At 39.0% G+C, this 15,755-nt stretch overlaps 1 protein-coding gene across 1 annotated transcript in view; it reads left to right on the forward strand.

Moving 5' to 3' along the window:
- Window positions 1–15,755, forward strand: part of CNTNAP2 (contactin associated protein 2) — a 1,382,613-nt gene that overhangs the window by 534,109 nt on the left and 832,749 nt on the right. The window contains exon 10 of the mRNA XM_047837856.1: window positions 13,142–13,313. Coding sequence (XP_047693812.1) covers window positions 13,142–13,313 — 172 coding nt within the window. The remainder of the gene's footprint in view (window positions 1–13,141; window positions 13,314–15,755) is intronic.

Here is a 15,755-nt window from a genome sequence, read left to right on the forward strand (position 1 = left end):
TACGTATGTAACTAATATGAAGCAGACTGGGATTCCAGCCATTTCTAGTATTCTGCTGCCCACACTCCTGACCAATTAGATTGCATTTTACAAAACATTGCATTATTCCATTGTAATTAACAGACTGCTTATACCTGTGAAGAAGAATCAAGAAAACAATACTATTTTATTTTGTGAAAGTATGAATGTGTCTATTTTATGTATTAGATACAGTGGCAGGCTTTGGTCCTAAGAAATTAAGGTTATCAAATGTAAGTCTTTTATTTTGTATTTTGTACTCTTGCTATGTATGAATACACAACTACGTCTTAAAAGACTTAATATTTTTAAAAAGACATAAAAGAGTCAAATTATTCAGTTTGGTAATTCTGCTCTTTTTTTTAATGGTTGCCTCCGGGCAACTATGGCTTTTTAAATTATATTATACAATTTGATTTGCAAATGGATAACTATCCCAATTTTTCAAGACACCTAGTCTGCTTCTCTGGTTTTCTTTTATCCTCTATGGTCTTACAATTTTCTTCATTACTATTAAAAGAGACTCAGAAATATGTCCACTATCTTTTAAGTTTCTGCTAATTTTTTTTATAAACACAGTTAACATATCTTACAATTTTTATAGGAAGATAGGAGGGGAGATCCACAGATAAGTTTATTTGGAAATAATTGATCTTGCTAAGGCAATAAGTTTTTTAATAAATATTAAGTTTTTATAATATACCAAGGTTTATAATATATATAAGGTCTATACTAAGGTTTGTAATACACTAAGGCTTATATAAGGTTTTAAATATTCTAAATTATTACTCTAGCTAAGTGGTCTACTAAATTATATGAAATTAATCTTAATTAAGTAAAATCAATCCAATTAGTAAGGGCATTTAAAAAACGTTATTTCCTTTTCCTAATCTATGATACCATATTTTATAAAACATTATAACATATTTTGCATTTAGAAAACTAAAACATTAGAGGGAAAGAAAGACCTTGGAAGTTTTTTGTTTTTTGTTTGTTTTTTTAAAATTCCTGTTAGAGGCACCTAGGTGGCTCAGTCGGTTAAGCTTTTGACTTCGGCTCAGTTGGTGATCTCATGGCTCTGTGAGATCGAGCCCCACATAGGGTTCTGTGCTGTCAGTGCAGAGCCTGCTTCTATCCTGTCTCCCTCTCTCTCTGCCCCTCCCCTGCGCACACATGTACTCTCTTCTGCCAGAAATAAACATTAAAAATTCTTTTAATTAAGAAAATCTTGGGGTGCCTGGGTGGCTCAGTCAGTTGAGCGTCCAAACTGTAACTCAGGTCATGATCTCACAGTTCGTGAGTTTGAGCCCCGCATCAGGCTCTGTGCAGAGAGTTTGGAGCCTGGAGCCTGCTTCAGATTCTGTGCCTCCCTCTCTCTCTGCCACAACCCACTAGCATTCTGTCTCTGTCTCTCTCAAAAATAAATAAACATTAAAGAAAATCTCGTTAATTCATTTTATCAAATAAATAAGACTCCTGATCAGGTTGTAACATCAGACGAATATGTGTGTGTGAGTGTGTGTGTGTGTATACACATATACATGTGTGTATATACATATATGTGTGTGTGTGTGTATGTATATATATATATATTTTTTTTTTTTGAGAGAGAGAGAGATAGAGTAAAGTACAAGTGGGGAGGGGGCAGAGAGAGAGATAATCCCAATCAGGCTTCACTCTTAGCACAGAGACCAATGCAGAACTTGATGCGGGGCTTGATTGCATGACCACAAGATCATGACCTGAGCAGAAATCAAGAGTCGATGCTCAACCGACTGAGCCACCCAGGTGCCCCCAGACTAATATTATTAAAAGAGATCAGGTGGGCTCCGTGCTGGAGGCAGATTGGGAGTGAGTGGTGGGGAGCTCTGCCAGCCAGGGCTCAGGTGGCGAAGGACAGACTTACAGGACTGTTTAAAAGGGGGGACTGACACGATGTGACCGGTGCACTTCAGGGAGTGAGGATAGAGGTGCCGAGGAGACTCTGGTTGTTTAATGTGTGCAACATTTTAGATGAAACAGCAATGAAGGCTTTTTGAGTGACCACTGAGAGAGGGACGATGATCAAATACCAACTGGGATCAAGAATAACATGTTGAGTTGTGAACGTGTGTGACACATTGGAACAGAGAATTTTAAGAAGCTTCTGGATACATCAGTCCTGAGCTTAGAGGAAAAACCTGCGATGGAGATTCACTGGAGAGATAAGTCATCGAGTAGGTAGTTGAAGCAATGGGTTGGCTAGGATGATATTTTCCTTTTTTTTTTTTTTAATGTTTGTTTATTTATTATTTTTTTTTTTGAGAGAGAGAGAGAGAGAGAGAGAGAGAGAGAGCCTGAGCAGGGGAGGATCAGAGAGAGAGGGAGACGCAGAATCCGAAGCAGGCTCCAGGCTCTGAGCTGTTAGTACAGAGCCCGACAGGGGGCTCGAACCCATGAACCGTGAGATCATGACCTGAGCCAAAGTGAGAAGCTTAACTGACTGAGCCACTCAGGCGCCCTCCTCTTTTCTTAATTGAAGTATAGTTAACATACAGTGTTATATTAGTTTCAGGTGTTCAATACAGTGACTCAACAATTCTGCACATTACTCAGTACTCATCACAGTACGTGTACTCTTAACCCCCTTTATCTATTACACCCATCCCTCCACCCAAGTCCCCTTGCCATCTACCAGTTTGTTGTCTGTATTTAAGAGTCTGTTGTTTGTTTGTCTGTTTTGTTTTGTAAGTTTCATTCATATGAATGAAATAGTATGGTATTTGTATTTATCTGTGTGACTTACTTCACTTAGCATTATACCCTGTAGGTCCATACATGTTGTTGCAGATGGCAGGCTTTTTTATGGCTGAGTAATTTCGGTGTGTGTGTGTGTGTGTGTGTGTGTGTGTGTGTGTGATCTTTATCCACTCATCTATGGGTGGACACTTGGTTTGCCGCCATATCTTGGCTATTGTAAATAATGTTGCAGTAAACATAGAGGTGCGTGTTTCGTTTTGAATTAGCGTTTTCTTTTCTTTTCTTAGACACACAGTAGTATGATTCCTAGATCAAAGGGTGGTTCTATTTTTAATTTTTTGAAGAACCTCCATACTGATTTCCACAGTGGCTGCACCAGTTTGCATTCCCACCAACAGTGCACAGGGATTCCTTTTTCTCCACATCTTCACCAACACTTGTTGTCTCTTATCTTTTTAATTTTAGCCATTATGCCAAGTGTAAGGTGATATCTCATCATGGTTTTGACTTGCATTTCCCTGATGATTGGTGATGTTTAGCATCTTTTCACATGTCTGTTCGCCATTTGTACATGTTCTTTGGGAAAATGTATGTTCAGATCCTCTGCTCATTTTTTGGATAGGACCACTTTTGTGAAGAGACTACCAAGAAAACAGACCTAGCCCAGGACAAACTGACAGACTCCTACATTTATATACCAAGTAGAAGACAAGAAATCAGTAAAGGAGGTTAAAGTAAGATTGCTAGAAAAGTGTAAAGAAAACCCTGGATAGTATAACACTGTGAGCTGAGAAAGGAAATATTCAAGAAGAGAGAATGGCCTCTCAGACTCTTCACATGTTTGCATTATATTTACTCCTACAGATAGGTAGTAATAATGTTAAATAATTAAAACAAGTATATTCATGTTTCTGAGCTTATCTTCCTGATGAGATTTTAATATTCTTGAAGACAAAAATAATGTAGTTTTGAGTGTTTAATAAATACAAGAATGACTGAAATAATTTAAACCATTTGGAATAAAAGAAACGATGATGATGATACTTTCTAGATCTCTGGTATATACCAGAGACCACAGTTTTCTAGGCACTTAATTCATGTGTATGTCCCAATTAATAATTCACAACAGCCTCCTATACTGGAGTATCATAATTTTCTCTATACATAAAGAGACAAGGAGCAGGGCATTTAATTAATTTACCTAAGGTCAAAAAGAGATAGAGACAAAATCCCTGGCCGTGTATGTTACACTCATTCATTATATATTAAAAAAAAACAGAAAAATAAACATACGTGTAATAAATAGATAACTTACTAAATTTAAAAAGCCAACATATTAAATAATTTACATAGTTAAAATTAGCTCAAAAATTATCTCCAAAGAAATCAGCCTTCACTAGTATACTGCTACTTTAAAATAAACTTCTAGAATCACTACAGTCTCTCTGCTTGCCCACTTCTTAGGTGCTACTTCAAGACTCCAGTTTGCCATCCACACCCACCTCTATAGCTCTCCCATGTTTCCCACTAATCTAAACGGTAAACCCATGTGAAAGCCTCAGTCTTCACATAATTTGGTCGTGTGATCACTCACACTCACCAGTGATGGTGATGACCATTCCTTCACCTCGTTGATATCATTTCTTGGTTTCTCTTTTACTTCTTTCCAGATTTTCTTGACTGGTTTATTTTTCTGATACCACCCATGGTACATAGATGATTTCTAGAGTCCAACCTTGGGTTTCTTTGCTTAGCATACTATCCAATTTCTTCACTCAATTTCTGCTACTTCCAGAACATAATTACTCCCAGAGCTTTTTCAAATTCTGAACTCTCCCCTGATATCCAGACATTAGTGTTAACCTGTAGATTGAACATTTTACCTTACATATCCCCTGGCTACTTCAGTCTTGGAAAGTTCAGTTTTGAGCTGGTCAAAACCCACCCACGACACTCTCCAGTCCCCTTTCATCCTGCTCCTTAAAGGCCGGATGCTCTTTCTGTGTCCCCTCTGTTGGGAAAGTCAAAAGCATTCATCAAGTTGCTCAGCCATAAATCTAAGAGTCATTCTAGCAGTGGCTCTCTGTGCATGGTCCTTGTTTCCAGTGCATCAGCCAGTTCTGTCTAGAAAGTATCTTTCATCTATTTCCTCTATGTTAGCTTTATTGACATATTCTGGATAAGAGTTCGGAGCTTCTTCAGTGTCTCTATTATAAGACAATCCCTGCTTCTGGTCTCCCCTCTGCCAGCCTATTCTCATTTCTATCAGAGAATAACGTGACACAAAAGATAGCATCATTTTCTTGCTCATAGTCCTTCGTTGTCTGTTTGCTTCTCCAACAGACAACCATAGACCCTCAGCAGGAGTCTGAGTCTCCTGGCGTTTACATTCCAGTAATTGTAGAAATGATTGTAACTGCTTATACAATATCTCAGATGTCAATAAGGGTTATGAAGAAAAATGGGTCGGGTAGAGAGGGCAGAGCACTAAGAGCGGGGAGTGTTATCCCACCCACGGCCAGCAAAGACCTGTTGGATGAGACCACTGCAGCACAGCCCCAAAGGACATGAAGACGCAAGGTTAAACATCCCCTCATTCCAGAACAAAAAGCCAAACCTCCATTCAATTACCATTCACCTGACAAATGCAGAGAGGTCCACAGGTCTGGAGTCTGATATAGATGATGTTGTAAAGGTTACCTTCAGCCTATTAAACAGTAATTTTTGTTTCCACACTGACAACAGACACCTTGTATCTTGACTATCTCCTAAGATTAGTAGGCTGGTGAACTTTATGGCATATCAGTTTCTCAACAAATACAATTTTTGATAAATTCATAGAGAAGGCAATATTACTGAGATCATGAAACTGAAAGAGATCAGATGGGCTTCATGCTGGAGGTAGATTGGAAGTGAGTGGTGGGGAAGCTATGATAGTTGGGGCTCAGGTGGTAAAGAATAGATTTACAGGATTATTTAAAAGGGGGGACTGACACAATGTGATTGACATGAAAGAGGAGAAACACACACACACACACACACACACACACACACACACACACACACACACTTATGGAAGTAAATAAATAAACCAAACCAGACAAACATCTTCCTTCCTTCCATCCTTCCATCCTTCTTTCCTTCCTTCTTTTGATACTCAAAATATTTTTAATGCCCAAATTATTTATTTAGTACTCAAATTGTGTAGGTTTGAGCAGTAGAAACCTACTTCAGGCTGGCTCCTGTGTTGTTCTGACATGACCCTATCATTCTTTGATATGGGGATATCATTTTTTTTTAACATAGTTGACATACAGTGCTGGGTTAGTTTCAGGTATACAACTTAGTGTTTTGACAAGTGTGTACCTTACCCTGTGCTCACTACAAGTGTAACTACCATTTGTCCCATACAATGCTATTTCAATACCGTTAGCTATATTCCCCCTGTGGTCTCTTTCATCCCTATGATTCATTTCATAATGAAGCCTCTCTCTCCCACTCCCCTTTACCCATTTTTCCCAGTCCTTCACACCCCTCCCCTTTGGAAACCACCAGTTTGTTTTCTGTATTTGTGGGTTTGTTTCTGCTTTTCTGTTTGTTTGTTTGTTTGTTCATTTGTTTTGTTTTTTAGATTCCATATGTAAATGAAATCATATCATTTTTGTCTTTCTGTGTCAGACTTATTTCACTTAGAATAATGTCCTCCGGGTCCATCCATGTTGTCATAAATGGCAAGATCTCATTTTCTTGTTTGTTTGTTTCAGGTTTTTATTTAAATTTCATGTCAGTAACATACAGGGTGCATTAGTTTCGGGTGTAGAATTTACCGATTTGACAACTCTATACATTATTTGGTGCTCATCATGATGAGTGTACTCCTTAATCCCCATCACTTATATAACCCATCCCCCTGTCTACCTCCCTTCCAGCAACCCTCAGTTTGTTCTCTACAGTTAAGAGTCTGTTTCTTGGTTTGCTTCTCTCTTTTGTTTTCCCCCAATGTTCATTTTTTGTTGTTGTTTCTTAAACTCCACGTATGAGTGAAATCATATGATATTTGTCTTTCTCTGATCAACTTCACTTAGCGCAATACTCTGTAGATCAGTCTATGTCATTGCAAATGGCAAGATTTCATTCATTTTCTGGCTGAGTGATATTCCATTATATATATTAAAATATATGTATATATAAGTATATATTCACATATATATATATATATATATATATATATATATATGCCACTTCTTCTGTATTCATTCATCGATTGATAGACACTTAGGTTGCTTCCGTATCTATTGTAAGTAATACTTCAATGAACATAGGGGTGCATATATCTTTGAATTAATGTTTTGTTCTCTTTGAGTAAATACCCAGTAATGGAATTACTAGGTCATATGGTATTTCCATTTCTTAATTTTTTGAGGAACCTCCATACTGTCTTCCACAGGGGCTGCACCAATTTGCACTCCCTACCAACAGTGCGTGAAGGTTCCTTTTTCTCTACACTCTTAGCAACACTTGTTATTTATTGTCTTTCTGAATTTAGCCATTCTGAGCACTTCCTTAATTTCTGGTGCAGTAAAGTGTTACAGGATCCCATTGTGCTTTCCTTCACCCAGCTCTGGAATCAGCCATTTCTCCAAGAAGTTGTGCTTTTATTCAGTAGAGCATCTAAGATCCGAACGAGTCGGGTACTCACTGCTTCTGGAGGTAACCCTTCTCCCAGACCGTCTTCAGGGGATGGTAGGAACCATCTGTATATTGAGCACATACACAAATCCAGCTAGATTTATTTCTGTAAGTAGCTGTATCATACTGAAAAGCACAAGGGCACTCCAAGAGAGTCCATTCCAATCCAAACCCACAAGATCCATTCGAGATTTTGCACTTTTCATCTGCACCCTCCTTTCCTGACCGTGAGAACCTGGCTCCCGCTCTCCTTGATACATTTATTTGCTTGGGTAACCTGTCTTGTAGTCAGTCTCCCAGCCATGCTGGGTGGATATGGTGTTGGCTGTCTCCGGGCACAGGCATCAGCCACCACTGAGCTCACTCTCTGCCCACTCGAGCACCCTGCTGCTCTGGACTCCAGCCCTCACCTGGAATGATTCAGCCCTCCGTGAATGATTCAGGAAGGTTGGGTGAACAGGAGAGACAAGCAGATGTTTTGCACAGTCATCCTAGATGATAGTGGAAGGAAGGTCGAAGTGTCTTTTTTAGCATCCTTACCACTTGCCACCAGCCTCTCCCTGGCTTCCCAAACTTCCCAAACTTCCCACCTTTCAACCAAGTATAAGTAGAGGAGTCTCATGTATGTGCAGCTTTAGATCATGTCCAGTTTCAACCCTGTTGCCCGTCGTTTGCTTTTTCTGTCCCATCGAGTTAACGTTGTAACTTACAACAGTTTAGATGGCCATGTTCATGTCAAAACTAATATCAGTATGTGTTTTCACTGATGTATTAATGAATTAAAGTTTTAAAACCGTAAGAAAATAAAGAAAAATTTAAAACCTTGCAAATATAGGTTTGTCAGCAGGAATAATAAAATACTGTGAGTGGACTTCAGATCGGGTGTGAAGTTTCACATGTGAGGTCTTGAAATGCAAATCTCCAGTGTGCCAGTTGGGTTACATAGTGGTAAAGACCCTCAAAGAGGACAAGTTTCCCATTTCTCTGGCAGAGATATAATTGGCCCTGCGGGGTAACAATTACTGTGGGTGTCACCCTGCCAGACCATGGAGCCCAGTAATGACCCATGTGCAAACACTGCATTTTTTTTTATTCCAAATTCATAGGTATTTAAAGTTCTGAGCCAAAATAAACAGCAGCTAATCTCTTCGTTCTGTATAATCGTTCTGTTAACTTGGCAGATGTCAATTAAGTTTAACTCTCTATCCACTTTATATCTATTCATTTCTGACCTGCCCAAATCCCAGCCGCAAAGGTATATCTCCAGACAGCCCTCCTCTTAATCTACTGAGTAGGTTAATTCCTGAGCTTCAGAGTGGCTAATACACTGAAAGTATCGCAGGTACTAATACACTAGTGCTTTTACCGAAATTATGTTGGTACGGAAGGGCAACAAATACAGAAAATAAACAACAACGTTCTCGACCGCTGCATAAAAACTAGCTCAAAATGTAGTGGCTCAACACATTAAGAGCTTATTCTCTCTTCTTTGTTTGTGGGCCAATAATTCAGGAGCAAGTTGGCTGGGAAGTTCCAGCCTCAAGTTCTTTGGTTCCTGCAGCCTCAGTCGTCTGAAGGCTTGACTAGGATTGCAAGGTCTGCTTCAAGATGGCTTGCTCACGTGACCGGCAAGTTGATGCTGGCTGTTAGGTCTTATTTCCTCTCCACATGGGGGCCTCTCCGCCCGGCTGCTTGAGGTTCCGCAGAGCATAGGGTCTGGCTTCCCCAGAGCAAGTGATCCAAGAGACCGAGGTAAAGGCTCTTAGTGCGTTTTCTTACTAAGCCTTGCAAGTTACACACACACTGTCACTTTTGCAACGTTCTATTTGTCACCCAGATTCAGTGTGGGGGGAAACTACATAGGCTATGAATAGCAGGAGGTGATTTACGGCTAACTTGGAGGTCAGTTACCATGGTTTTCCCTCTGGGACACAGAGGTTCATGTCTCTTGCACATGAAAAAGCACACTTACTTCCTCCAAAGGCCCTTTAAAGTTTGCTTCTGTTTAGAGGATCTGCTCCGAATCCAGTAACTTGTCATCTAAGTCATGTTCGTACCAAAATGAACCTCTTAGTGAAGTCTAAGAACAGAGGAAGTTATTCAAGTACAGCTTCTCATCTGAAGACCTGGCAACAGGTTTTGTGCCATCCACACATTCAGCATACGAAAGTCAAGTAGGCATAGAGTAACCGCTTCAGACCCTTTGACTCCAGAAGGAGAAATAAGCTGTACGTAGAAGCAAGTGGTCCATGGTGGTTCTAAAGTCCAATCAGGTACATGTTGGTAGTTCCTGGATTAGGACACAATTCTGATATTTCCTGGAAGTGATTTTTCATGGCTCAGACATAGCTTCATTCTGTACTCTCTCTGTGCCTTTTAATCCAAGCTGGTGGTGGTACCACAGGTGCAGTTCTCTCATCAACCGTTCCAATGAGCGTTGTTCTGGTTACTCCGGTAGGTAAATGCCACATCCACAATTGGATAGAGAGAAGCTCTTTGTTTGTTGGTTTTATGTTACACTTCTGCTAACATGTTAAGGGAAAAATGCCCTTAACTTTATTAAAACCCTTATTTTTTAACTCAGAGGATCTGTAAGACATGCCAGTCAGCTGCCTAGATGTTCTGTAGTCTCACTGAGTGGTCCTTTGAGGCACTACCTAATCCATTTTGGAGGTCTGACCGTGAATTTCACAGTCACACTTCATTGTCATCTTTCTCTTATTTTTTATTAGCAGTTGATATTTTTTTCTTTAAAGTTTATTTAATTTATTTTGAGAGAGAGAGAGAGAGAGAGAGAGAGAGAGAGAGAGAGAGAGAGAGAGAACGCAAGAGCAGGAGACGGGCAGAGAGAGAGGGAGAGAGAGAGTCCCAAGCAGGCTCCATGCTGTCTGCACAGATCCTGGCTCGGGGCTTGAACTCAAAAACTGTGATCCCGTGACCTGAGCCAAAATCAAGAGTTGGAGGCTTACCCGAATGAGCCACCCAGATGCCCCTGGTAGTTTGCCTGGAAGAGACTAGAAATGAGAAAACACTTTATTTTCAAGTCGATCAAGTCCTGCTTTCTTCATATTTAATGTGCTTTTTTTAAGTTTTTTGTTTTTTTTTTTTTGCCTCTTCTTCTTCCCCTCTTATTGTAAGTAGAAGATGTTCAGTTTTCTCTGCCTGAAGTGTCCTTAGCTAGGTTACACAATTCACTACGTATAAATTTTCCTTTCCAGATTATCATGATTTATCAGACCTTCCACTGCAACAGAGCCAGCATGCAGTTTTCTGTCATCACCAGTCGCATTTATTCCTCGCTTTCTTTGACGCCATTACTGACGACCTCCTCGAGAGCCGCGAGGCTTGTGCTCTTAGCCCTCTCCAGGCCTGTCCAGCTCCCTTGTACCTTTTGATCCCTCAGTTACCCACATCTTTAGGTTTTTGTTACAATTCCCTCCCAGGACCAGATCTATTATTAGGTATTCATTATTGCATAAACAAATCGCCCCCAAATTTAATAGCTTAACACCATGCTTTAGTATTTCCCATGGGCCTCTCCACAAGACTCCTCCGGTGTGATCAGTTAGCAGTCTCAGAGACCAAGCCGGATGCTAGCATCAGAAGTCACACACGGCCACCTCTTCCTAGCTCTCCACTGACCATGGAGTCAGCGCTAATTCAGTGTAGAAGGAGACTATGAATGGGTACGGACACCAGAGGCAAGGATTAATGGACTTCCTCTTGGAAACGTTAAAGGTGATGTAAGGAAAGGAAAAAAAAACCCTAAATTTTCAATGGATATATGGTAACTTGTCCTATGATATCCTCTCCTAGAACGTATCCCATGTGAAAAAGTGTAAGGCCTTCACAATCTCAAACTCCAGAATTTGGGCCAGACGGAACATTGTTGGGAGTGACTGATGAAGTCTTGTTTTGTGAACTTAATTATGTCCAGTTCATAGGACTGTGTGTGTTACACAGCTGCCTTGCTTCAGAGAAGCTCTTGTTCTCACAAACAGATCTGCTCATTTTGAAACATTGCAAAGCTAGTGTGGATATTTCGAGACTCCCAAGTACTCAAAAACCAGAACCAAATGATCGTCTTGTTAAGAGTAGTCAATAAAGTTACAGCTGGATGTTTTCTCTCTGCTAAATTTAGACATTACACTCCATTCAATTTTCTCTTGATTAAACAGATTGAAAATCATATGTATGCATACAACTAGTCTAAATGGACCACTTGCTTAAGATCAGCAGTTTTCTGAGGAGACTAACTCAAAGCCAAAGGAAAAAAATGTGACTTAGGGAAAAAATATATATGCTGTATGTTTGACTTCGCAGTACAGCCTTCTCGGTGTTGTTTTTTAAGCCAAGAAATTTGTTTACATGGAATCCTGTTTTTACCTACTACTTTGTTGATAGAAGACGATGTACAGACACGTGATTAACTCTTAAAGGGAATTCAAATGATAATGATTAGCCTTTAAATAGCATAACTCATTAATAATGGAAGAAAGAAGGTTTCTGTGGTCCTGAACTGCTATTACTAGTCAAACGGGACATTTAAAAACAAATCACTTCATTGTCAATTTTCGGGAAAATTTCTATTGGAGTCTCACTTTTGTCCACTTAGTGACACGTTGTGATTGCAACCCATTCTGTACGAATTGTTTTCTTTCTATAGATATAATATTAGATTGAAATGAATATGATAGAAACTTCAGAATTTCAAGCAGACAAATTAGTGCAGTTTGAATTGGCTCTGGCAGGTACATTTGGTGTGAGGAGCGATATGAAAAGTAGATGATTTTTGAGACTTTCTGGAGATACTTAATGGGGTAGAGAAATATTTTTTCCTGTGTCCTAAAAATTTAAAACACATCATAAGAATTATGCATTTGCTATTGAAAAGGCATTTAGGTAACTGGTGTTGATTTTTTAAAGTTATTTTGTAAGAAAAATTTTAATATCTGATTTTAGACTTGGTATCTGTATGTTCTATTCCTTAATAGAAACAGTAGTATTTACTCTTCTGTTGTTTTGCTGTTGATTCTCTTTTTAGTTTCGTTTCTTATCATTTATGGTTCCTATACTCTATTAGGTATATAACATGGCTATTTAGAGCAAAGTGGCTGAATCTTGTGCCTAATTTTATTTCTTTCTAATGTTTCCTTGGATTACAAATTGAGAAATCATTTGTAACGCAAATGTCTCTTTGGATTGAGTTAGACATTAATCCATAAAAGAAATCCACCGTAATAAATAATGGTTTAACTTCTTGAGCTCTGAATCACAGGCCTCTAGGGAATTAAGAAAAAAGAAGTAAATACTAACGGCATAAAACGAAGGCCGTGGGATAGTTGTGAAAAGCCTAAAGTTACAACGTTTTCATCTCTGAAGAGAGTCAGGTGAGGAAGTATAGCAGCGAGCCTTCGAGAGTGGAGGGACAGAAAGATGTGACCAAGACAGAAAGAAGATATCACAGAGACAATATGAGGGATGGTAGCCCCTGAGAGAAACATTCACCCAGGTTCAGCCCTTCCTTCTTCCCTTGAAATAATATCTCTTTCTCCAAGGAGCCCATTCTTCTGCATTATGACATCAGCAAGGATCAACCAGACAGGATGGCCACGGCAGGGAAAACACCCGGAGGAGATTTCGTGAAGCATGTAGTACACAGAATGTAACTTTCTCACTTTCTTCCCTCTCATAGGCTTTCTGAACCAGATGAGTAACTCCAGTCACTCCGTCCTTCAGCCTTCGTTCCAAGGATGCATGCAGCTTGTCCAAGTGGATGACCAACTGGTGAATTTATACGAAGTGGCCCAGAGGAGGCCGGGGAGTTTTGCGAATGTCAGCATCGACATGTGCGCCATCATAGACAGGTACGCTCTTTCTGTCCTACCCCAAACTTGTCTACACTTTCTAAATTCACGTTTTTGTTGTTGGGCGAGAGAAACACACGTGCACACACACCCTGTAAGAGGTGAGGTGAGAGGAGCCACCCGTCATGCCGATGGTGTATTTGTGATTTTAGCGGTGACATTTATATCGGGACGTGGATAAATATATAAATATATGGCAGAACAGTCTGTTATCACACAAACCTCCCTCAGCAGACGCGATTGTTATGCATGTAGTTTTGCAAACAACAGCTGAGTTATAAAGGGGCTCAGTTTATTTTTGCTTTTGCTTCCTACTCCCACAAGCAGAAATGTCCCCTTCTCTCCTTGTCTTGGTCACGACTCATCCTCAGCATATTGTCCCCTCTCAAGCCCTTTCCTGAGGGAAAGAAGCTTTAAAAAATGTTGGCAGGAAGTATGGGAATTTACTGAAGCAGAATATTTAATGTAATTGAGCCTGCTTATAAAATATACTGAAATATTGCAAAATCTAATCTGTATTCGTTTTTGCGAATCTGGGGAGGAGCTTTTTTATAAAAACTTAGTTGACTTCGCACAGAGTAGAAAGATACAGCTCTTACATGAAATATTATGACATCATTGCATACATTAACTTTAATGTACTTCTAAAAGGTGCCTTTAATTCCAGCATAAAAAATATTCCTTTGAGATGTTTTGTCCGTAAAGAAACTATATCTGACTTTGTGTTGAATTTAACCTGGTGAATTTAGGTGATTTTCTACACTACTTTCAAAGTTTTTATGATAGGGCTATCCTATTCTGAAAAATAATTTTATTAATGTTGTGTTTTGGAAGATGGAAGTTTTAGAAGTCTCCGTCTGTCTCCAACAAAGTGTAGACCATCAGTCTCTAATTTTATTTTCATTTAAGAGGAGATCCTTGGGGAAGTCATTCAAAGACACATAATGAATCTTAAAAATATATAAAATCATCTGTAGTGAAGTAAGTTTGCTTCTATATAATCTCAATAAAATAATATCTGCGTGAATGGTAAATTACAGTTTAAATGATGGATCTAGAATGTAACATTTTAAAGCATTAGCATCTTTATAATAAGACTTGATGACATAGCACAGTTCTTATTTCTATTACATATTTGCAAATAGTCATCCTGATAGCCTAAACAATTTATATTTAAACACAACAGTGAACAATTTTAATGGAAATATATTCCCAATTTTTGAACCATCAGCAATGTAATAGCTATTATTTCTGCCTAAAGCAAGTGGTAGCAACAATCAGAAAAACTGAAAGATGACTGTTTTAAGACTAGACTTTGTGATGTTTGATATTTATCCATAAATTTTTATTAATTGTTTTCCATACAGGAAGATTTTCCTTCTTAGCAATAGGTAGACAGAATATTGAGTTATTTTAGTACCTTGTCCATTTTCCATGTCAGTAGCTTTATGTTACAATAATCTCTGTCAATAATACCCAAGTTAGTCCACTCAGCTTTTGTAAACAGCCTAGATTTTATGGTTATGTTGCCATTTCACTTCAAATAGCGTGTGTCCCGGGCACTATATTTAAGTTGTTTGCTACTAAAGAAGTATGGGTGATATGTTGAGGCTTTAATGTTTTACTTCCATGGAGAGACAAGGTGCTAAATTGGCTCCAAAAGAATGAATGAGATTTTTGTAAATGAAGGGAATGGAAAATGGCACCTCTGATGAAGGTAAATACACAAGAAAAGATGAAGAATTGGGACTTCAAATTTCAGTTTTTGTCAGATACAGGAATATACAGATTTTTTTTTTGCCAAAATGGGTCAGTCTCATTGTCCATTTTGCCAAGTGTCCTGTAGCTGATGGAGTAAGGAATAGGTCTCTCTCAACCTCCAGTAGGATAAGCCAAGAGACAAGGGGAAGTTGTCACCTCTGACATGTGATGCAATTCCAAAGCCCAGTAGGGCATCCATTTTCTGCTTGCTCTGTTTTTTGAAGGCAGTGATTGTTTTTTTTCTAATTGAGTTGTAACTGACATGTAACTTTCAGATATAGAACACAGTGAATTGATATTTATATGTATCGCAAAGCAATCACCAGAGCAACAGCTTATGTACGTGAATTACCAATATGTGAAAGAGCAGATTTCTTTACTCACCTAAAATGTTTCAGTTCAAAATATTAATCTGTGAAGTGTTATATTTTTGTATATATGATACAGAACTGTATTCACCTTATTCCAACCATTGAGGAGCTCATTGATGAGTTAACCCTCAATCTGTGTCTTTCCATATGAGAGTACCAGTGGTTTTAGCCTGTCCTCGTAGAGCGGTGACCCACCAGATACACCGTAATGATATATTCCCTGCCCATCTCTGGTTTGGTATTTTCCCCCTTACTAACTAAAATTTTGCAACAGCCCCATCGCTGCCATTTTATTTTCAAACTCTAAATT

Source organism: Prionailurus viverrinus, chromosome A2 (assembly GCF_022837055.1).
Source record: "Prionailurus viverrinus isolate Anna chromosome A2, UM_Priviv_1.0, whole genome shotgun sequence".
NCBI classification, from domain to species: Eukaryota; Metazoa; Chordata; class Mammalia; order Carnivora; family Felidae; genus Prionailurus; species Prionailurus viverrinus.